Source organism: Cyprinus carpio, chromosome A24 (assembly GCF_018340385.1).
Source record: "Cyprinus carpio isolate SPL01 chromosome A24, ASM1834038v1, whole genome shotgun sequence".
Classification (NCBI taxonomy): domain Eukaryota; kingdom Metazoa; phylum Chordata; class Actinopteri; order Cypriniformes; family Cyprinidae; genus Cyprinus; species Cyprinus carpio.
The window spans coordinates 13071049-13095264 of NC_056595.1; the positions used below are offsets into that span (position 1 = coordinate 13071049).

Here is a 24216-nt window from a genome sequence, read left to right on the forward strand (position 1 = left end):
GTGCTTTATTGTCTTCCTGTGTCTGTGTTCAGAGTGTTGTACGGTTTGATGGCAGTAGGACGGGAGCTCATTACAGCCTTCAGCACATCACAGCATTGAGCAGAAATGAGAGTAAAGATGGCTTTGCACTAACTGCAGGTCTGAGACCCCAGTGATGGCCACAGATGGAGGATGGAGGAGAGCAGGGATGAGGTTTGCTATGGATGGGACCCAGGGAGCAGGCATGAATGTTGGCAGAGAAAGAGAGGAGCTCCCTGGAGTTGGATCTGCCAAGTCTCTTACATGGGAATGGGCCTGGCAGAGGAGAGGTTCTCTCTGTGGAAGAGCCTTTGAGTGTTGGGCGAGCCTGTATCATTCACTTTCTATTAGTAATGGGAAGACATTTCTACGAAAGGTCTATTTATACATCCAAGGAAGAGAGGACTGTTAATGTAAACCATGTATGTCATTTGTGTTTGGAAGAACATTATTTGTGACTGTCTTCAAAATCCAATGACTTATTGCCTTTCAAAGAAGAGATTTATTTTTAACTCGAAGTAGTATTAACATGACACTGTATATAAAAAAACAGTACTGATGGCACAAATTGTAAGAAAAGAAATTGCAAGATGAAATGGAAGTAAATGGAAATGCAGCAAACATAAAAAATACATACACCAAATATACAGTACTTGTTATCATCCAAAGGCACTTTTTTGTTGTTTTTGTTGTTGTTGTTCAATGTTTTCACCTGCCCAAATAATTTTTAAATGATCTTTATTTGGGGGGGTTTCTTTGTTCAGTGATTTCATCCACACTAAAAATGTCTTTAAATGATCTTTATATAGTTTTTTTTTTTTTTTTTTTTTTTTGACAACCTGTTATCAAGTAATGGTGCAAAGTGCATTTCATTAGAATGTCACTGTACTTTAACGCCAGAAAAGATCTTAAAAAAATAAATAAAAAAATGCCCCTGATGCTGTAAGAAAATAGCAAGATGTAATGGAAATAAATGTAAATGTGAATACAACAAACAATATTTTTACTTCTAAATCCTCTTTTTCTTTATTCAATATTTTCACCTTCCCAAATAATGTTTTAAAATAATCTTTATGTATGTGCTTTTTCCTAACAAATTATGATATATGTCAATTTAAATCAATATTTTTATTTTATTTTATTTTTCAATTCTAATATGAAGTTATTGTGCAAAGTGTTTCATTAGAATGTCACTGTATTTTTCTGCCAGAAAATGTCTCTTTATTCCACACTCCATCCTTTATAAATATTTCAAAACCTTATTAAATATTTCAGAGACTAATGCAGAATTATTGGTGGTGCTTTGAGAGAACCTGTAACTCATTTTCAAATAATGTTCCATTTAATCCAGCCTCCCTGGTGCAAATTTAAATTATGTAAAGGGAATAAATCTCAGACTAAACGACAACAGTTCCTACTAAAGATCACACACTAATATTTCAGTTCATCTGAAGAAATGAATGAAGTTTGTCTTTGGCCAACCATTGCTGTCAGCAAGAGTTAAACTCTAGAGAAATTAAACAAATTGCTCCTTTAATGCTGAATAAAGCAAACTAAAACTGTAGTACAAAAAAAAAAAAAAACCCTCATGGGTTCTAATTATGGAAAACTATAGACATTGTATCCATTAATGAGTGCTGCAGACTACAAAGGGAATTTAAGTGCATTTGAATAAGAACAATACAACAGCAAAAGAAGAAAAATGCAATCTAAAGACATATTAAATGTGACTATGTGCAGTAAAAGAACTATATTCATGTTCACAGTACCCTAATGGCAATTACATTTCTCTTAAAAGGTCAGCATTTCATGTTTATTCCTAAATGCTATGTGAAAAGAAAATGTTCTTGCTCGGAAAGTGTGCATTTATTTATCCGAAGCAAAATGGCATTTGAATGTGTTAAAGCCATTAATCACGACCCACAATTTATGGCATGAAAAAGCAGAGAAAAAAAAGGACAAAAGCAGATAGAAAACTGTTCTCTTTTCCTGTTGTCTTTGTCTTATAATCGCACCACCATATGTATTTGTTTAATTCCAACAGAAATAAGACAAATCCATGTTCATTAATTACTTCCGGAAATAAAATTAACATGGATACAAGACAACAGAGTCTCTGGTAGCATTATGTTCTTCTATAAAATCTAGCTTTTTGAAAGCCTCAGAGACGTTCTGCTCTTGGTCACTGATCTCAGAATTCTCTCCTGGTGTACAGTCACAGGTTAAATACATCCCTAGATGCTGTAGCTCAAAAAAGTGGATCTTTCAGGGCTGAATTTACTAGCTAACAAGTGTTGTGTGTAGAAAATGTTGTTCTGCTTCACTGCCAGAGGTTGGTGGGCCAATTAGCATTGACAAAGACTCCCATGTGAATAGTCTTGTGTACAGACTGTCTGGATCGCACAGACACTGCCTTTAAGATGTACTAATGTGCTTTCATTGCACGATAGTTTCAATGCATAACAAAGCGACCGAGTTTAAGGCGGCTCTCTATGTATACTTGACCCTACTGTAAAAAATGATATATACAATAGCACAGAGAAAGGAGAATTAATGAGAGACTAAGCATTACTGCAACTGAGCCCTGGCAAAGTGTTTCATGGCAATAACATTTATTGGGGAACATGTTGCAGAATTATGCTTTGTCTACAATATTTGCAGGGCATTATTTATTCAATATGTCTATTTTATAATTATTATTTAAATTTATTTTATTTTTCTGTAACAAGCTAATATCAGTCGTGTATTTCTGCAGCAGAGGGCAAAGTATTTCATGAGACTGACAGCAAGAAAGAGAAAGACAGGGGTTGGGGTCATTTTGCAAGCAACTTTAGCCCAAAACAACTTTTATTGAGGAACACATTGCTGATTTTTGCTTTGTTCTCAATTTTTGCGAGGTATTATTTTATTTTAATAATTATTTATAATTTTATTTATATTTCATATTCGATTTTATGACTGCAGTATTTGCTATTTGCAGGCTATAAATTATTTAATATAAGTAATTTTATTCATTCATTCATTCATTCATTCATTCATTCAGCTCAATGATACAATACTGTACTGAACTGTAACTGGCAATACTGTACTGTAAAAACAGCAACAACTCTATTTTCAAAAGTCCATCCTTTCTAAATAATAACTATAAAGAGTAGTATACTGTATAAAGATTCAATCTCTTGCGTTTACTCTGTTGACATGCAGGTGTAGTCCTATGAAAGGTGTGAATCTTTCTGGCCAGTGTTAAATCAATTGTTCTCCATCACATGACCATCTCGCTGTAGGACCAGGATGATTAGTCAGATATAGTTCAAGATGGTACAGAGTATTTCTTTTAAATCATGGAAGACAATTATTATTTTAAAAAAGAATGAATGCATTTGATATGGTTTTATTTTATTTCTCCCTAGTGCCTTTTGATTAACATATTTTTAAAGAAAGGTAACCCCAAGGCTGTGATGAGCTGTCATCTTCTCCCCAGAGGCAAAGGAGGCTCTGAACTCCCCCTAATGATGTGGCTGTCTTCTGCTCAGATCAGCCCTGCCAGGCCCCATCACTTTGCTTAACCAAGTACAGAAGAGCACCTGAGTCACAAACTTCAGAGCATATCCGAATGCTTTAAAATATGCGTTCCCTGATCTTTTCAGGATCTATCTTTTATTGGTTTTGCTTCAGGAACCACATTTTAAAGTGTGGCGCCCCAAGTACCATGTTTATCTTATTTATTCTATACTGTTCTTCATTTCTCACACCTCTTCTGGGAACATTTGTTTAAATAACCAGATTTTTTGTTTTGTTTTGTTTTTTCACATTCTGGCTGTTTGTACTAAAAAATTGCATACACATCTGCTGCTTGTGTTATTCTTATTTTAAAATAGGCTTTGAAAAGCATCTGCTAAATAAATTAATAAATATGTAATTTGCCCAACATTGAAAATTCTGTCATCATTTACTCACCCTCCTGTCATTCCAAACCTGTGATTTTATTATTATTATTATTATTATTATTATTATTATTATTATTATTATTTATCTGTTTAATACAAAATAATATATTTTTAAGAATGAGGATAACCAAATAATTGACGATAGTCTTCCATGGCAGCTTTCATAGTTTTAAAAAGCAGATGAATACATCTTTTAAAGTAAACTTTTGGTTAAAACAATAAGAAACAGAATAAGAAATATTATTGATGTTATTATTAAAGTCAAATCCATCATGCAAAATTTGATAATTTAAAAATTGTGGTCAGTACAATCTACGTCCTTGTTGAAGTAAAACTATATTTAATATCGCCTAGGTCTCTTTTTTAGGTTTACAGTTAATGCAAAACCTTTCAACAATATTAAAGAAGCATTTTCACCTCCCTTTTAAATGCGATAAACATAATTACTGTTATTGCACTTATACTGTATGTGCTTAAATCTTAACACTGCACTATGATGAGGCTTGTTGTATGTTATGTTTTGCATTTAGCATAATTATTCCCTGCTAGATATCCAAATCCATTTTTTGGGTCATGACCTTCCAGTTTAAAACAATTTACTTGCATTATTGTTAAATTTATGTATTTTAAACAATTAGCTTCAAAATGTAGAAAATATTAACACTCCCAGATGAAGCTGTATTTTGAGGGAAGTACAGATGTTGTCATTTCAATATAAGGTGAGAAACAAATACAGTGAATTTTCAGAGTATTAAATGCTAGCATTTGTTGGCACACTGCTGCGCACTAACAGTTTAAAGGCAAGGCTGATTAATGACACATGTCTGAAGAATATGATGAAAGATGGAGAGAGAGAGAGATACAGTAGTTTAACCAAAAGTGAACATTTCATCATTTACTCATGTCAGTTCAAACCTGCTGAACACAAAAAGAAAGAAAGAATAAATAAATAAATATATATATATATATTTAAAAGATGTCTTAGGGTTGTTGCTCATACAATGAAAGTTTGTTGGATCGGGGGTTCTTTTGGACCCTGCTGACTTTCATTGGATGGGCAAAAACAGTTGAAACATTATTCAAAACATCATCTGTCATGTTGCCGAAGATAGGAATTCATACAGGTTTAAAACAACATGAAGATGAGTAAATGATGACAGACCATTCAAATTGCATAAAATATACCTTTAAGAATGGGCAATAAAATAAAATAATAAATCAGTTTTCAATTTTGTTGAACTATAAGGATACAACTATCAACCAAACAGTTGACAGGTAAGTAAATGATGGCAGAAATGTAATTTTCCTTTACAGAAACAGATGATTTTAGGACATTTTTGAAGTGTAAATGTGTGAAACCAATGTGATTACATATGAACAAATGTGGACGTGTGCATGGACAATATGGGATCACATGTGAAAACGTGATCATATGGGTTTCACAAATTTACACCATAAAAATATACCAAATCCATCATGTTATGCATGTGTTTCATATATTTTGCATTTGATTTTAACATATGATTGCACATGTGAAGGTCAAGTGATTTTCTGTAAGGGTTGAATGAACTATCCCTTTAAAAGGGTCATATGATGCTTTTTTAAAGATCATTATTTTTTGTATTTGGTTTAACAGAATATGTTGACATGCTTTAATGTTCAAAAAACGCATTATTTTTCAAATACTGTACATTATTGTAGGTCCTCTATGCCCCGCCTTTCTCAAATGCGTTGTTTTCTACAAAGTCCCTCCTTCTGACAAGCGCAGTCTGCTCTGATTGGCCAACTGACCCATTGCATTGTGATTAGCTGAACACCCCAAGCACTCGTCAGAAATGTAATGCCCCTTTCCATAATTGCGAGCTTCATCTTTCAAAATAAATGTAAAGACAGTTAATAATGTCCTTATTTTTACTATCAGTTCAAGCCCGAAAGGGAAACAGAGTTGCATGATAGAGGCTTTTACTTTAGCCTAAATACACACAGCATCTTCCTGAGATGGCTGCTTCAACACTAACTGTGGTTACTGAAACCAGGCCTTCTTTATTTGTGTGAACATTTGGGTGGCATTAAGCAAATATTTCCACATCGTGACGTAGAAATGTGGGGGCGTGTTTGAACGAGGTGTTTTAGTGGGGCGTGGCAGAGTCTTAACTTTGATAAAGAATATCTCTTTGGATTTGAGACTTTAGTCTTGGCAACTTTACAGATCTTCTTCATGCACCAAGAGCTTGTAACACTCCAAAGAGAAATCAAAAACTGAAATTGCATCATATGACCCCTTTAAGAATGGGCAAGGGAATAAAAAAAAAAAAAAAAAAAAAAAAAAAAAAAACATTATTTTAGTGTAGCTTCTACATGAATTAGCAATACCAGTTTCTCACCTGGGGGAATATACTCCAAAACTATTATGGAATGGATGGAACCATGCCATTCTGCATAGTATTACTGTATGCTTATTTCTTAACCCACACTGGTGGATGTTATGCAAATCATTGATTTAATGCAGTCGTCCGAACTCCCAGAATGCACAAATTGACATTTTAGCCCCAAGCAGGAGTTTGCTTGTACCTGCATTTTGACTGTTGTCAGTCATTTGGTTAGCACCACTATGCCATGCAACGTCTCACATAACCACACGCAGCCTTGGTTTCTTCCCCTTCCAAATATCCCAAGGCATCACTGACTGCAATTTTCAGCACAGATTGATTTTAGCACTCCTTGAAGCCAATTTGGGATGTTTGCGTGTTCATATATTCTACTGATTTGATCCACGAGGGAAAGTTGTTGGGAGGAAGGAGCCAAACGCAGAGGGGGATACGGATTAGATTCCATATTAAAAAGAATGGTAATAGCTTTAAAATAGCATCTGCCTTAGGCTGCTTAGAGCAATGATGAAGCCTGTCTTTCGTGTCCTTTTTACATTATTCAATTACTGCTGAAATGGAACACCTGGGACACTTCTGGAGTGACAAAAAGTATAAAGAAAAGCTTCTAAATATGTAAATGTTTGAAAGGGCTGCTGGTAGCTGTTGCTAAACTCTCATAACTTGTGGAGCGAGATCTTCCCTTTAAAAAAATGGTGGGAAGTTAAACACATGGGGACGCTGGGGTACATGCAGGGCAGTGAACATAGTGACAGGCAGGGACTCGGGGAGGTTGCATAGACGCTAGTGAAGCGAAACACCGAGGAACTGGAAATTGCTTCAACACATGCTCTCTCCTGTTCACTTTGCAGCCAGATGAAAGCACCGAGAAAAATCTCCCTACTTTCCCTAAACTTCTCTGAAGTGAAGTCAGAAAGAAAAAGAGTTGTGCTCCAAAAAAAAAAAAAAAAAATGTGGAGGGAGAAAAACGAGGGAAAAAAGGGAAGTTAAAACAATCGTTGAGAGAGACAGAAACATAAAGAGCGACTGGATGCTGCCATTCTCTCAGTGGGGAGAAATACTCCACCACGCCAGCTTTGTGTTTAAAAAAAGTCTTCGGCTTTGTGATTTAAAAGAGGGAGTTGCAAACAGCGAACACAAAAGAATATTCAAAAATGCTCGAGCAAAACAACCCTCTGTCTCTTCTCGCCCGCTCGCTCCATCAGGGGAGAGTGTGTGGTGGTGGGTGGAGGGAAGGCTTGAACATCTGAAGGAAGTGTGAGGAGTTGCTGACAGAACGCATGTAGACAGCCACTCTTATTCTGCAGAGGGCGTTGGGGTGAACTTCTCCTACATTACTCTGTTCTGTGAGCCACATGTACACAAGGTAAATTATTTGCTCCAGCTTTCCTGCACAAAACGGATAACCGGTCCCAGGGTTTCTACCCATCTGACCTTGGTAGAAATGTGTCCTCATAGGATGATCGTGTCATTGGCTTGAGCAGGCTTTGCATGGTTTGACTTTCAAATGCATTGAATGGATAAACTAAACATTGCTTTTTGGAGCAGAATATGACATTGAATTATCATATTCACTTTCTTTTGATAGTATCAGGTTGATTCTTCATTAATTACATTTTAAATAGAAGACAGTGTTAGGTGGTCTAAAGATTTTTATACAGTACTTTAAAAGTACACTACAATTTGTTTGTTTTTTAAGAAGCAAATGTTTTATTACAGAAAGGATACATTAATTTAGTAAAAGGTGATTGCAGAGATTAACTTGTAATGTTAAAAACGATTTCTATTTCGAATAAATGCCAATCTATTTTACAAAGTAACAAAAATATTGAACAGCACAAGGTTTTTTATTATTATTATTATTATTATTTTTTTCTAATTACATTGGTAATAAGAGAAATGTTTATTGAGCAAACAAATCAACATATTAGAATGATGTATGAAGAATCATGTGACACTGAAGACTGGAGGAGTAATGGCTGTTTAAATTTCAGCTTTGCCATCACAGGAATAAATAACATTATAAAATGTATTAAAATAGAAAACGGTTAGTTTAAAGCAACTGTATGTCATTTTGTGAATTTTTGCGACTTTGGAGCCCCCTACAGTTAATTGAATGACAGTACAGTTAATTGAATGCATTGTTAATTGAATACAGTTAATTGAATGCACTGTTGTAAATATACCACTGTCCTAATTAGAATGGATAGCTGTACATGTGCATTTGTTGCTGCCGTAATGCAATCTGCCCTTTTTGCAGAATTTAGTACCAGCTCATCAAACTTACATATTATCAGAACAGACGTTTGGAGAAAGAAATAGAAGCTGTTTGCTTTATTATTACCCAGTGTACCATCAGTACCAACAAAAGTTGAATAAAAGTCTACAGATCTGAGTGCACTATATCTCAGTACACTAAATAGACACTCACAGAAGTTCTGTTCACCCGAAGCGGTAACCATAGAAACAGTATATTGCTCAAGCGTTTTACTTTATGATCAGCATCGGACAGTACATCAACAAAACACAAGTCCCGTCTTTTATAATTACTACAGATTACTGACATATCACAACTAAATAACAAAAAGACAGGAAACAGTTAGCTAGCTTGTGGCAATTTAAGTTTTGCAATAGCGAATATGCATGAAAATTCCCAATAGTAAAAGAGGCTTCTTCTTTTGGAATTACATGATTGCACTTTCATGCACAATAAGACAAGTAAATATGAATTAAGAAATTAAATAGGGGCAAATTTGTTTTTAAGTCGAATATTTCATGGTTTCAATAACTTATATTAAATAGTTAAAGAACTGATTTAAATGTCCCCATTTTGTTGTAAATCTTCATTGAACACATTCTCTCAGACATGCTACAGATCTATTGATATTCAGGACTGTGATCCCATCTAAGTTTTTACCGTGCTTTAAAGTAGGAAACTCTGAAACATCAAGCAGTGGCGTGCTGCTAAGATGAGAGCGGAACAAAAACAACTGAATTCCATCAAAACAGATTGTCAAACCAGATGGGAAGCTCCCAAGAACTGGGCCAGGATGTGTGGGGTGCAGACTTTGAATAGGCAAACATGGTAGGCTTCACAAATAGTGAACAGAGCTGACGAAAGACAGTTAGCTCATTACTCTCTGTAATCGAAGATTATCATTAAACCACACCTAAAATGGCTTCAGATCACACCAGGTATCCCCCCTGACATGTAACACAATAGCAATTAAAAACTAATACGGTGGGCTGAAGTGCAAATTAAGCTTTGTCAGTGGTGACTGTGTCAAACTGCGTTTGCCTCCTCAGGTCGAGTTATTGAGGAAAGTGGGTGATCTTAAAGTGGATTGGGTGAAACTTACACAAACAGCTACTGTATAATTGGCCTTTGGTTTCACAGTCAACATGCTGGCGCAAAGAGATCTAATGTTACGCTACAGTGGAAAAAATGGCTAGAAGGCAAAGATCTCATTTTTAATACATGACAGGCAACTCAAGCAACTTTTTTTTTCTTGCTTGCTTTCCATACCAACAAACTAAATGCAGACGACACAGCACCTTCATTAAAAGGTTGAGACGTGGATCAACAAATTTTAATAAGGCTAATGAATTCCAGTCGCCATTTTATAGGCTGTAAAAATAAAGGATTTAAAATAATATTTAAGTTAAGCATTTGTGGCATAATGTTGATTAGGATTAGATGAATTATGAGTTAAAGGCAAAAGGAAAAAAAAAAAAAAAAAAAAAAAAATGTTTTGTTGTGGTGTGTTGTTGTATATTATTTGTTTGTTGTCAATCTTTAAACACTGGAATGAATTAATCAATCAATCTGTAAACATTTAAATACAAACAATTGCAATAGTATAGCCATAAAATGTCAACAATAATACAAGTCCTGTCCTTTTATCATTATTTTAGTGTGAAACAATAAAACACTAACCTTTTTCTGTCAAGTTATATCCAGTTTTACATTATTGCCATGACAACGTAACGCCTAAAACCGTGAAATGACCAGAACAATTATGATGCGCATATAATGCATATAATAAACAAGAATTAAAAGAAAAAAAGTTTAAATTATTTGTATAATAAACGAGTTTTAAGATAAAATAAGTATGTTTTAAAATTTATTTTTTATTTTTAAAAAAAAAATTTTTATGTTTTGTTTTATGTGTATAAAAAGTTATAAATGTATAATGTAGAATGTGTGTGTGTGTAGCCTGTGTGTCTATTTATGCATGTAGATTTCCATATATATTTATATTTATATATATAGAGAGAGAGAGAGAAACTTGTGCTTAACTTGTATTGAACCTGGACTGCTCCTTTATGGAGACTGGGCTCATATGACTAACAAACATCAAAACTTGTAAATGTTGAGCACTTCAGTATCTTGTTTCAGCAGGGCTTGTGTTAGTTACTGTATGAAGTAGTGTTTCATTAGTGTTCATTTAGGCCCCGAAGAGCAGTCAGACTCAGCATAGGCTTACTATTATTACATCGCCTCTGGCTACACCTGGTCCATGCTTATTCGCATTCAGTCGCTGATTTGTTAGCACATAAAATCCAGTAGACCTAATGTATTCCTAAATAATGTGAATATATGCACATTTCTGTGATTGCAAAACATACTTGATTACTCAAATGAGAGTTATTGTGTTGTCCTTCAGGGTGACGTGGTACAACTGAGACGCGTGTGCTGAAGCTGCTGGTGAATTGCCAGTGCGCTGTGCTGAATTGATTGCATTTGAACTTTAATTCTCCCCTGAAGATTTTTATTTTGTTCTTTTGCCTTTAAAATTGCCTGAAGCCCTCCTTACGGTCCTTCATTTCGCTGCAGGCGAGAATGACTTCAGTGGCTTGCTGCCTGATTTAATATTTCCACTCTACCTTTTATCTGCAGGTCTATGATGTGATCTGCAAGTCCCTATTCATCAAGAGTGACCACTGTGATCCCACACTGGCCATCCAGTTTTGTGACAACGTCTGTCCCTTTCAACATTTCTCTTAGGCGTGGAACCAAGAGATGCATCACACAATCTTTAATTGGGTTTTATGTGAAGGTGATGGTTTGTTGCTGTTGGAGGTATCTGAGGTTGATCTCTTTAGCATTTATATTCTCAGCGCACATAAAAACTCCTCATCTAGTCAGCGCATCACTGAGCTAATTAGGGACAGCATCTCACATGTCCATCAAATCAGATAGTTTTCACAATCTTCATTCCATCTCAACTTCAATTCTTTCAGCAGTACCAACTGCAAGACAGGGATTCCCAAACTTTTTTTGTCAGCCGAACCCCTTCGGTGTAAAAGTCCCCCTGGGATGTTCAAGTCACATATTCTCAGTTCTCTGATGATGATTAGGGCTGTATGACTTAGCATTATATTGTGATTATTGCATCATATTTTGCTATTTGAACTGTAAAATAATTTAAGACAACCAGACAAGCCAAGAACAAAGACTGCTGCTAAAGGAAATAGTTACTTTTAAGGGTGTTTACACATGCAGTGCAACAGACTGTATACTTCTTTAAGTCCATAACTGTGATTTAATATGATATATTGCTAGTTTAGTTTTATTTTGATGAATTGTGTAGCCCTATTTGTTTATTTTAATGTTACATTTGATTTAAATAAGTATTCGCTTTTCATCAACTCACAAACCCCCTGCAGTTCCCTCATGAACACCGTTTTGTACAGAAAGGGCAACATGCAGCTATTTTTTTAAAGATCTATTACCTCATCTAACCTTTTTATTTTAGTTTTGTTAGGTTAGGTCTTGTCTGATCATTCATTTTCAATGATGCTTTTGATTTAAATAAAGCATTTATTTCAAATGTTACTCCACAGTAACATTTACCACAGTTACCGCATAAAGCATTTTTCAAGTTACCTTTTTTACAGTTTGTAAGTTATACAGTCCAATTTCCAAACACTTTGCTTTAAAGTGGGCAGGCACTGTCACACTCTATTAATAATGAAATCATGTGAAGTAATTTTCACTACAGCGATAACTGAGATATGGCACTTGTAGCATTTAAATGAAGCAAGACTTTGGTGTGATATGAGAGACAAGACAGTAGTGCAAGTTTCAGTGGGGTGTATGCTGAACGTCATCTGACCAAAACGGACTACTGGTCTGATCTCATCCACTTGTTGGAGAAAGTGTTAACTGCAGTATGAACTGCCAGTGATATCTATGGGCTTTTAAGGTAATCAGCTAACCTAGCTAGTTGTTTATATTTTTCTGTACTGTTCAATTGTAATATCAGAATGGACATCGGTTATGCTCATCTTTAGTATCTCCTTGGATGGCATCTTGAGTAAAACAGCTCCATATTTAACAAAGACCTAAACCTGAAGTTACCCAGATAAGTGCTCTCATATACAGTGTTGCCATTGACGACAGCAAATATTAGGTAATATCCGACTGCTAGATGATGATATTGATGAACCAGAATCAAATATTCCAGCAAGCCGTCTAATAAAGCACCTGGATAAGTAATTTGCTATATAACATATCTTAACATCTAACAAATAATTGTTTTTTAAAATCTAAATGAATGTTTTCAGAGAGTGATCTGAAACATAATGTTTGCATGTACTCATTCTATTTATATTCATCTAGTTCATATGAGATTTGGAAAACTGCTGACTTCACAGTCAGTTTGGGTTTGAGAGTATATTCTTTGTACATCACAGGGAATTCCCTTTATACCCAGCAAATTGATTACAAACATTGCGATTTCTGATTTTCCAGTCCAGTCCTGCTTTCTAATTTCTATTCAAAATGAAATGTAGCCTACATATGAACATCACAGTTTATGTGAAATTTAGCACACTTACATTGCAGCGCTGCATATGTGACATTCAAATGCGTGGAAATTGAACTGTAATGTAGGTTTACTTATTGAGCAACTGCAGATGCAGAATCAAGATTATGTTTTTCTCCAAAATGGTACAAAAATAAATAAATAAACTCCTTTGAATGAATCATCTGTATGCAGAATCTCCAGACAGGCATTTCTCCAGTATTTTCTGTTTGTTTTGGACTCTTTGTTTGCAAAGTAGCTGCTGCATGATGCACTGGCTTTTTATTGTTATTCTTTTTTAATTTGCTTTCCTTGACTGGTCTTCCCAGTCATTTTTAATTACGAAATCTTCTCTCACATGCCATGCAGCATTGCTGGTGCACATTCAAGAAGCAGAATGCCAAAAATCATCCTCAGACAAAGACTGTTAAAATGAGCACACACACGAATATAAATGTCGAGCCCGAGGATGAAACATCTTCACCGAGGTGCCTTTTCCCTGGAGCAAAGCTTTAATCTATATGAAAAGTACGGCACCAGTGTTAATATCCTCCTATCCCTTATGCAAAGACAAGAGACAATTAAAGTGGACTGTGAAAATTAAGGACAGCCATTTAACAAGGAAACCTGCATTAAATACATAGAAAAAATCCATTAGGAATGGCTATAAAATGCAAGCGTTCAATATATCTGTCTTGGTATCCTGGTAATTGGTCTGAATGAAGTGATATAAAGGGGTTTGTTTAACAGATGCCATTAAACAGCAATATTTTGAACACATAAAGCCACACAGTCATTTATGCTTTTTAATCCAACGATTTCTCATGTATAATGCATTATTATTCATCGTTACATCAAGAACATTAACGGCACTTACAGTATGTTTGTTTTGTTTCCTCCATGTCACAAGGAGACAAACTGATCTTTGTCTGGAAAGTCAAGGTGGACATTTCATCAAGATGAAGGTCTCTTATCAGAGTTTAAAAGGTGTGCACAATGCTGTTCACCATTTTGATTGTCCAGGCCAATCTCAGAGGGAGCATATTGGTGTGAGCCATTTCCTGAGCTAGATTACCTTCCTCTGGGCTCTTGAGATGCCGTTATGAGCCTCTAAATTGGGAGCCTGCTAATGGTTAATCACAACCACAGAAGGAACAGAGGAATGTAAAGTCGTTTTGGTATGAAAGTAAAAGTATTTTTTCACATTATTATTATATTATTATTTTTACATTGGGCATTACAATAGTAAAAAACAGCATATATATATATTTATATTAATATTTTTTATTATAATTATATAAATATTTTTTTTTATTTGTGTATTTTTTTTTTTTTTTTTTTTTTTTTTTTTTTTTTACAATAGTATAAAACAGCATATATATATATTTTTTTTTTCTTTCTTTCTTTCTTTCTTTCTTTCTTTTATTAATATTGTTTTTATTTTTATGTTTTTGAAATGTACATGTCAAAAAGAGCAAAGCTTGTTTTATTAATCTATTGATTAATCATTTGAACACTCATGAGACAAATACACTTAAATGCCACATACAGACCTCGGTGTATGAAACACAAGAAGGGTAAAATCGAATTTCTGATCATTTCCGTAGAGGAATAAATGCATTCTGACATCACACAACAACAACTTACTAAACGTGACAGCAAAATCAAGAACAACAGTGTAACTAAAACTGGAAAATGGTCAAACAGTGCAACCTTATTAATTATTCGTGCATGCTGTGAAGAGGATGAGTGGGATTGAAACAGAAAGCCATTCATAATGCAACTCACCTGCCATGCTTGTTGTTTTGACGTAATAAATCAGTATGTGTGAACAGATAGTTTCATATTCCTAAAAGTAAGAACTAAGAAATTAATAATAAACATAACTAACTAAAAACTATAATTCATCATTATTAACATAATATTTATAGCTTTACTTCCTAACTACATTTTTAAAAATTCAGTTTTAACTAAATGGTTACAATGTCTATAAAAAAATTACATAGCTGTAACTATAAAACCATAAAAAACGCTGATTATATCCTTTACAACTAGTATGAAATTCCAGATCTTAATGACTCAAGTGTGTGTCTTGCTGAGAGTTAACTGGAAGGTGGATGATCCTGCTGGGTCTGTACGAAACTTGAGCTCTGAAATCAGCCCACAATGGAAGTTAGTTAGCATTGTCTTTTTTGAGAAAAACTCTGTTTTGGGTCTGTAAATTGTAAACCACATAAATTTAGAAAGTATTTTAAGGTGCTGCTGTTTTTTGCCCCCCTTGTAATTAATAATACACAGTGTTTGGCCATCTGTGCATGCATAAAAATGTCTGTCAGTACACTAATTTACTGCGTCAGGGGTTTTATGATCTGACTTCTTTAATGGGTTGTGTATAAGTCTGTCAAACGACAGGCTGCTCACCCCACAATGAATTTTAACAGAAGAGGAGTATCTCCAGTGGCCTAATTTTTCTTTACATTTGAAATCAATACAACATAATGAGACCTACCGATATTATCTGGTGACATGCACCATCTAAGGACCAATAGCAGTGCAGAGATCTGAACTATGAGGTCATCGGCTGTCTTTCATGATTAGTGGGGTTAGTACCTTTTATTGCTGTCATAAAAAAAAAAAAAATAAATAAATAAAAAAAAGTGACGTGACATACAGCCAAGTATGGTGACCCATACTCAGAATTCATGCTCTGCATTTAACCCATCCAAAGTGCACACATACAGCAGTGGACACACACACACCGTGAACACACACCTGGAGCAGTGGGCAGCTATTTATGCTGTGGCGCCCGGGGAGCAGTTGGGGGTTCGGTGCCTTGCTCGAGGACCTTGCTCATGGGCACCTCATATCACCTGGTATTGCCGGCCCGAGACTTGAACCCACATACTTAAACTCTCTAACCACTAGGCCACGACTTTCCCTAAAAATAATTAAATTGCACTGATGGAAACTTTTGATTGTCAAAGTTTACAGATGTGTATATAAGAGTGCCTTATTTAATTTAAATAGATTTCATACACTCAGACACACACACAAAAGGCTGTCATTTTTAAGAAGCAGCTAATTTCTGTAAATTATTCTATGCTCTACTCTCAACTCTGAAAGAAAATGGATGTCACATTGAACTGATAAACACAATGACACTTTGACAAAAAAATAATAAATAGAAATTAAAATTAGTTGCCCTTTCCATGTGAATATTTATGAGAGATAGAGAGAGAGAGAGAGAGAGAGAGAGAGAGAGATAGAGATAAAACAGTAAACTTCTATTTTTTTTTTTTTTTTGTGCATTTTAAAAATTCATTGAACTTTACCTGATCTTCTTTTCTTGCTGCCAATGCTTGACAAAGGTAAACGTTAATTAATTATCCATTTCTAAATTTTTAATTATATTTACCTATACACTCTCTCTGCCAGGTTTAAAACTAAGTGGATCTGAAAAAGAATCAGTTCACTTATGACAGGCCTCATTACAACACTGACACCTCAAATTATCCTTCACGACACAGTCCAGTACACATGCGCACATAGAGTTCAGGGGCCAGTTGCATAAAAGGTTTAGACTGGTCTTAATAAGTCATCAAATTTTTTCTTTAAGACTAGTCATATTTTAATTAATTTATTTATTTATTTATTTTTAATTCCGTTACATAAAAGCATAGATTAGTTTAAGTTAATTCCAAAAATAAGACTGATTACTTATTGGCTAACTGCTAGTTGGTCAAACTCCTACTTAAGACATTTTCTTAACATAAAGGTGTAGTTTATGCCACTGGCCCCAGCACTCTCAAAATTAAGTGGCTTGCTTTAAAGCATACGAGCCGTGCCTTGCAACTTCTTATGCTTATGTTGTAAGATCTATGATCTAACCAATACCATAGACATATTGTATCTTTAGTCTGTTAAGAACAAAGCCGAAGACCTTAATTTGCATGCAAGAATTTTAACCCTTCATTGGGAGAATGTTAAATGTTCGTAGGGAGGAGAACATCAAAATTATATATATATATATTACAAATGAGGGAATTAAGACTGGTGCACAAAATTGTATATGGCTGACAGTAGTTTATTTGCTCTATTAAAAAAGCCAGAACTGTTAAAATTCTGTATCTCTAAAGCAAGTCCAACTAAAGTGATAAATCTTAATGTTTGTCTATTAATAGTTCTGTGTTGATCTTTATGACTTCTGTATCTCGCTGTTTTTTTTTTTTGTTTGTTTGTTTGTTTTTATGTATATGTTTATGCATATGTATATGTGTCCATCAAAGAGAGTAGGCAAGCATTGTGTGTGTGTGTGTGTGTGTGTGTGTGTGTGTGTGTGTGTGTGTGTGTGTGTGTGTATGTATGTGTGTGTGTGCAGACGTGCATATGCATGCATGTGGAAATACATGTGTGTATAAGAGAGTGCAAGACAAATTTAGAAAGACAAAACAATCAGACAGAGAGTGTGTGTATTCATGTGTGCATGTTTGTGTTTCAATGGACCAGCAAAACCAAAGCTAATTTAACATTACTATCACCTTGCTTCAGTCTATCCATTCAGGTATGTATCATTATCATAAATAATTGGGAGGCTTTGGGAAAGATTTTGAGTTTTATGCTAAAAAAAAAAAAAAAAAAAAAAAAAAAAAAAGCTGAACAGACAATGATTCAAGGTTGCAAAAAATGAAATAAAAACATATATTTTATAATAATACTGTAATATTTATAATCTACTGTAATAAAATATATTTAGAGCAGCACACATAATTGTTTATCATCCAGTCTTGAGACATCAGAAAATATTTTTAAATCCGAGTGTTGATTCAGCACCATGGACAGTGCCGTTATTTTGTCAGTCTATTTTCATTGTAGTCAAGCAAAGAAAAATGCTTTTTGCACATGCGCAATTCATTAATATGATTTTATCATTCAATATAAAAATAATCAAGGTTAATAATAGTAATAAAAAAAGATTGAGTTAATATGTGTACAATACAATATTTTATTAGGCGGGACATTATATAGGGACTTTTCTTTTTCCACAACTTACATCTGTGAGCATTGTCACTGAACACTAAATCAATCAAAGCTACTTATTATCCTGAATGTAGAACACACCATAATGTAAATATGTATTTTATGAATTAGATGTCTAGCAAAAAAAGTCTTTAAGACATCTCCATTGGCTGATATATGATATTTTTTTCTCATTATAATCACTGTTAGCAGGTGGCCTACATTTGGCATATTTTCAGTATGTTCAGCATCCAAACGACACATCGACAGCACAAAACAGGAATCTTCCATTCGTGCAAAAATGCTTTGGGGCCATAAAGCACTTCCGCAGCTCCACAGCACACACCTCACTGGACGGAAGCCGAATCATTAAGGCTATACAAACACAAAATAAAGCACTGATAAATACACCTAGTTCGGGATTTGAAGTTCTTCTTCGTCTTAAATATCTTCTCTTTTATATAGCGGTCCAGGTAACTGTCAGTTGCGAATTGTTTCCCATCGATAAAATCCAAACAATCGCGACTGAAAATCGCTGCGGTCAAAAAAGGCGGGAACTCCCGGTGGACGCGTCCATATGCAGTTTTGCTAGATTTCAGTTTTGTTCAAAGAACTGAAACTTGTTCGTCCTCGGTCTCTTGGAAAATATTACTCACAGTTACACGTCTGCGAGTCAGTTATAGAGGAAAGACTAAAAATCCAGAGAATGTGGAGTATTTCCATCCGCCCATTAGAGTCCCTCGTTCTAACTTGAGATAGACTCGATCCTCGCGCTCCACCATCAGTAGAACTCCGTTACTCGCCGCCTCCCGCGTGACATCCTGGTCCCCAGCAAAGGCAGATATGACCGGGTACTCATTCTGCATCAGGTTAACCTGAATAACAGGACACAGCGCACTTTAGTCCTTTGAAAGCAGAGAATCGGCTTTCCACGAGGGTTCGTGAATAATGCACAGAATGAGAGGTTGACAGCAATAGTATTTTGTGTAAAAACACAAGCTGCTCTGCTCACCTGTATGGTTTGTCTGTTGTAGACCTTGACCACATGAAAGCTGAAACTGTATATTCCTCTCCGTGGTGCAGTAAACAGACTCGCTTTTAGGTCGAAATGATTGCCAATGTTTACTAAGACCTGAAACAAAAGCAACATGACGCGTTACAAATCCACTTGCAAACGAAAATGTGTGAATCTCCCTATCACATTTACTTTCAAGTCTTTTAAACTTTACACTGACACATGCGGATCTTTGAGCGCAGTGTGGCAAGCTGATTTAATATGTATTCCTCACAACCAACCAGTAAATATTTTTGTTTTCAGATGTTTTATTAGTACAAGAGAGTATAAGATTTTTCAGTTTACTAGAAGACTAACTGTTCTTTAACTTTTTTGTTTTCCATTGAATTCTATGGAATCTGTGGTCCAGATATCAATTTATTTTCAAAAGTATGTATTTCAATTATTGCTAGTCGATATTTCAGTTTTACAAGTACTATTCATTTGGACACTATTACTTCTTCTTTAGTTATTTGTTAGTGTTTGAATAGTTAGCTACTAGTATCAGTTCCAGTTGTAGGCTAGTACTTATTTATTTGACACTAGAACCTATTTAAAACACAGTATCTATCCTGCTGGTTACAAAAAAAAAAAAAAACTTTCTTATCGCAATTATTTACATGTTAAAAAGGCTTGCCATAAGCGCTTACCAAACCTGTCAACACGTCGGGTCAGTTTTAATTAGCTACTACAGGTCGATTTTAATGACAGCGGGTCGGTTTTTGTTAATCTAAAAACGCATCACTTGTTGTTAATCTAAACACGGGTTAAATTTCACATTTTTAATAGTACGGGCGACATTTTTTTTTCGAAACTAAGCAGTTTGTTGAAAGATATTATAGAGACTATTAGGAACTTCACACATTTCATCTGACCAACACTAAATAGCCTACGTTTAATGAAATAATGTTAATTACCCTAAAAAAAACAAGATATGCGGCTGAATTGGTTAAAAACGTACATCGTCCAATAGAATAGAAGCTTTTCACTTCTTGAAGTTTCTGGCTGAAATTCCCGAGCATAGCAATACATATGCAGTTCCTTTGATTAAAAGTCACCAACGGGACACCTGACCTGGTCAAAATAGATGGTCATGGATGTGTTGCTCATCTCCGAAGGTTCGTGGTTTGTCCCTCTGACAGCCGAAAAAGCCACTTTGGCGCTGCCGGAGCGCACAGATATCCCAAGCGAAGAGGTGACTCCTCCGTCAGAAGAGGGGTTGGAGTCGCACACCACCAGACACTTTCCCTCCAGAACAATCGGTTCCGTGTCATTCTGGCCCAGACAGAGCCCTATGCCACATCCCAGGAGAAAGGCGAGAGCCAGCATGGCCAAGGGTCCGGGACAGGCTGCTGGCACCATGATCGGAACGAGAATCCTCTGTAAACTGATCTTAACCACCAGCCCCTTGGAGGTTTGATGTGGCTCTATCACCTGGTCCAAACTAACCTCTCTCTCTCACTTTCTCTCTCTCTGTAACTCACCGTCACACACTCCTTTTCTTCTCGTCTATGCGCATCAGTTTAAGGTGCTCAGAATATTTGCACAATGGTCCCTGAATGATAAAAAATAAAATAAAAAAAACGAGAAATCAGAACAAAATACATAAATATTTTACAAACAATAATAGTGCACGAATAATAGTTTATCAGTGAATATAGCTAGATAATATCTCAGTATGATGCTTGAAGATAATAAATTGCGCAACGATGCGCAACAACTAAACTCGACAAAAAATACAAGGTCAGCTGCGTTTAACTCACGTAACACGTAAACAAAAATAAAGTTTTACAGTTCCGCGTTATATTTTCCATAATTAGTATCACTTCTATAACAATCACATACATTTCCAATTAAATAATAAAATCAACAAATATTGACAACATCATAATTAAATCTTTCTTTCTATGTTATCTTTTGACTCATTTCTAATTGAAATGCCCATTATGTTACCTGTTAAATCCATAGTTGGTGCAATCATGTGTGCCTGCTCCTTCAGCTGTCTTGAGAAGGAGTGAAGCGCGCACCTATAAGAGTGGAGAAAACCAATTGCTCCTTCATTCTTTTTAGAGGGCGATTCACGCCCATCCCTTCTTTTCAAGTACAGTAATCATTCTGGAGCGGACGTTTCTGGACATAAAAGTCAGGGGCGGCCAGAATCTTTGACTTAAGAGTTTGTCTGCACAATAACGGCTAATTTATCAACCATTTTTTGGTGACATCAGTATTCTTTTTTACATAGCAATAGCAAACTTATACTTTTGCATATATTATACAGTAAGTAGACCAGCTATACATTTTAAGCTGATATTATATAACTTAATACCAGAAAAATAGACATGCAATTTAGTAATATCAGTATCCAGGTGGAATACCTTCAAAGTCAGTCAAAAGTCTTGTGCTCCACCCTGTGGAGAAGAAGTGCTATGATCCTCTGTCTGTCATCCACCCTATTCCCTTACAAGATCTCAAACGTATGTTTATGAAGTTAATATTTTTAAATAAACACTTTGAAACATGGTTGGTCTACAAGGGCTTATTGAACAATGGCTGGTCATAAAATCTCTAAATTGTGGGTTGTTTTAAGCGATTCCTAAAAGAACCATTTTTAGTTCCAAAAGAACCTTTCAGTGATAACTTTACAATAAGGTAAACTAACAATAAGCAATAAATTTGTTACAGTATTTATGAATCTTTGTTGAAGTTGGTTGGTTAATACAACTTTTTGTATTTTGGAGTATTAGTAAATGTTGAAATTAACATTGTTAAGTGATTTAAAATAATTTTTCTTTGTTAGTTCATGTTATGAAAAAAATATATTGAATATTGTTAATGGATCTTTCATAAAAGGTGTTACCAAGTTCTTAAGGACTCTAAAGGACCATTTCTTCTTAGTGTGTTGAACATTTTAAAAATCTAAGTAACCATTTTCTGTTATAAAGTACCTTTTGTGAAACAGAAAGGTTCCATGGATGTTTAAAGTTCTTCATTAAACCATATGCCAATAAAGAGCACAGTTGTGTGCCTTATTGTATAATTTGTTTTTAAGAATTAGTGGAGAAGTAGATTTTTTTTCTTTTTATAAAGAGATGTTATGAAATTGTGAGTTGTTTTTTTGTGGCTTCATACACCTGAGAATCGTCATTCTCTAAATAAAACGTAATAGGCAATCAGTTTTATGCTTTCTATCTTTTAAAAAGGTTTTCAGAGGAGCTCTGGAGTTGTTGTAAAGTGTATAAAGTGTGATGCTGGGTTTGACAGGTCTACTCGGTATGTGTTATGTCCACTGAACCCATTCTTAACCTCCCTAATTAATAGTTTCCCTCACTCTTCCCAAAGTTGCTAATTGGAAATATTATGTAAGATGAGCGCGACTGGCACCTTCTAAAGAGTGAAATGGGGATACTGCTTTAATTCATAATAGAATGACTAAGTGCCAGTATTATATCTGAAATATAATATGTACTTCACAATATTGTATTCTTACAATACTTACTTACAATACATACTTGAAAGACTTTGCCTGTCAGTTCAAAACAGCAAATACTATCCTAATCATATTTTATTAACAAATTTGTTAATAAAAATAGCCAGAAAAATGGCTTTAAAAAGATTCCAAGTAAATGTCACCTGCAACACTTAGGTTAAGTTAGGTGAACTACTGAAAGATCATACATATTCCAGTCATAGTCAACATCATATGTCCTCACAGGTTCTCCATGCACCTTTTTTTTTTGACAAGAATAGCCCTGTGGAGAGTGACAGGCTCTGTGGAGGTTGACGTTGAGTATCTGAGATCAGCGACTGACCAAGGGCTTGCAGAAGGGCGAGAAAAAGAAAGAAAACATCAAATGTCAAGCTTGGTGGGCACTGGGCCTGTGTATCACGGGGCCCAGAGCCGTTTATGCCCACAGAGAAGAACTCTCCCCAACCATGAGAAACCGTGCATTACTGTGAATGTTATGACTATTTCTTCTGACAGGCAGCAGACCACCATCACTCTTGAAATCACACAGACCACCATAAAAAAAAAAAAAACATTCCCAAAAAACTTTTTTTTTTTTTTTTTTTGCTTTATTAAAAACTCATCCAATATGTTTCACAAAGAATAGTTCACACAAAAATGTAAATATGCTAAAAATGTACTCACCCTCAAGCCATCCAATATATGGATGAAATCCAGCTAAAATATGAGTCTTTCATAATATTGCTTTCTCCAGTGAAAAAGTTGTTTCTCATCTGAATCAGGAGAGAACTACAGTATGCACAAATCAAGCATTGTTTAAAAGTGAAAACAGTCTAAAAGAGTCCAAAACAAAAAATAGTCATGGATTCTGATGTGAGAGGGCAATAGATAGTGGATTTTTGTGGATTGTGGATTACAGAAGTGATGGTTTAAGTTAATGTCTAAATGATGGATATATTTCTTACAAATATGCAGCTTTTCGCTTCACAAGACATTATGCACTGGAGTGGTGTGGATTACTTGTGTATTATTGTGGTGTTTTTATCAGCTGTTTGAACTCTTATTCTGATGGCACCCATTCACTGCAGATGATCCATTTTTGAAGCAGCAAAATTTGAAACCAAACAAACAAAAACTGGAATGAAAGGAATGAAAGAATTGAACATCATATATACAATAAATAATTAAATAAATACGCCTACTTTTTCAAATTGTTCACGTAGCGTTATACCTACTGTACAGTACTTGTGCGGTTCTCAGGTGTTCATGGATCCTCCTGGCCTCCTGGGGCAGTATTTCCCCAGATAGTCACATCACCTGTTAGTAGAAGACCGTGGCAACATTGCTTTTTCGAAGTTTTTCATCGGAATAACGTTATAACTCTTCGCTGAACAGTTTAATGTCCTACCTAGTGTGCAAGACTGTACCCATTAAAATAAACCAGACTCTGTGAGATGACAAAGCGCCCTGTGTAGTGCGATTAATGTGTTTCGCACCTGCGCAGCAGCGCTGGCCTGGT

The 24216-nt window shown here is 35.2% G+C and overlaps 1 protein-coding gene across 1 annotated transcript; it reads right to left on the minus strand.

The window, feature by feature from the left end:
* Positions 1-18149: 18149 nt before the first annotated feature.
* LOC109058093 (cerebellin-2-like) lies at positions 18150-21333 on the minus strand. The gene is made up of 4 exons (XM_042714238.1): positions 21185-21333; positions 20306-20786; positions 19190-19309; positions 18150-19052 (listed from the first exon to the last, which is right to left on the minus strand). Exons 2-4 carry the CDS (start codon positions 20591-20593, stop codon positions 18855-18857), a joined length of 606 nt encoding a protein of 201 aa, XP_042570172.1. The 5' UTR covers positions 20594-20786; positions 21185-21333; the 3' UTR covers positions 18150-18854.
* Positions 21334-24216: the final 2883 nt, after the last annotated feature.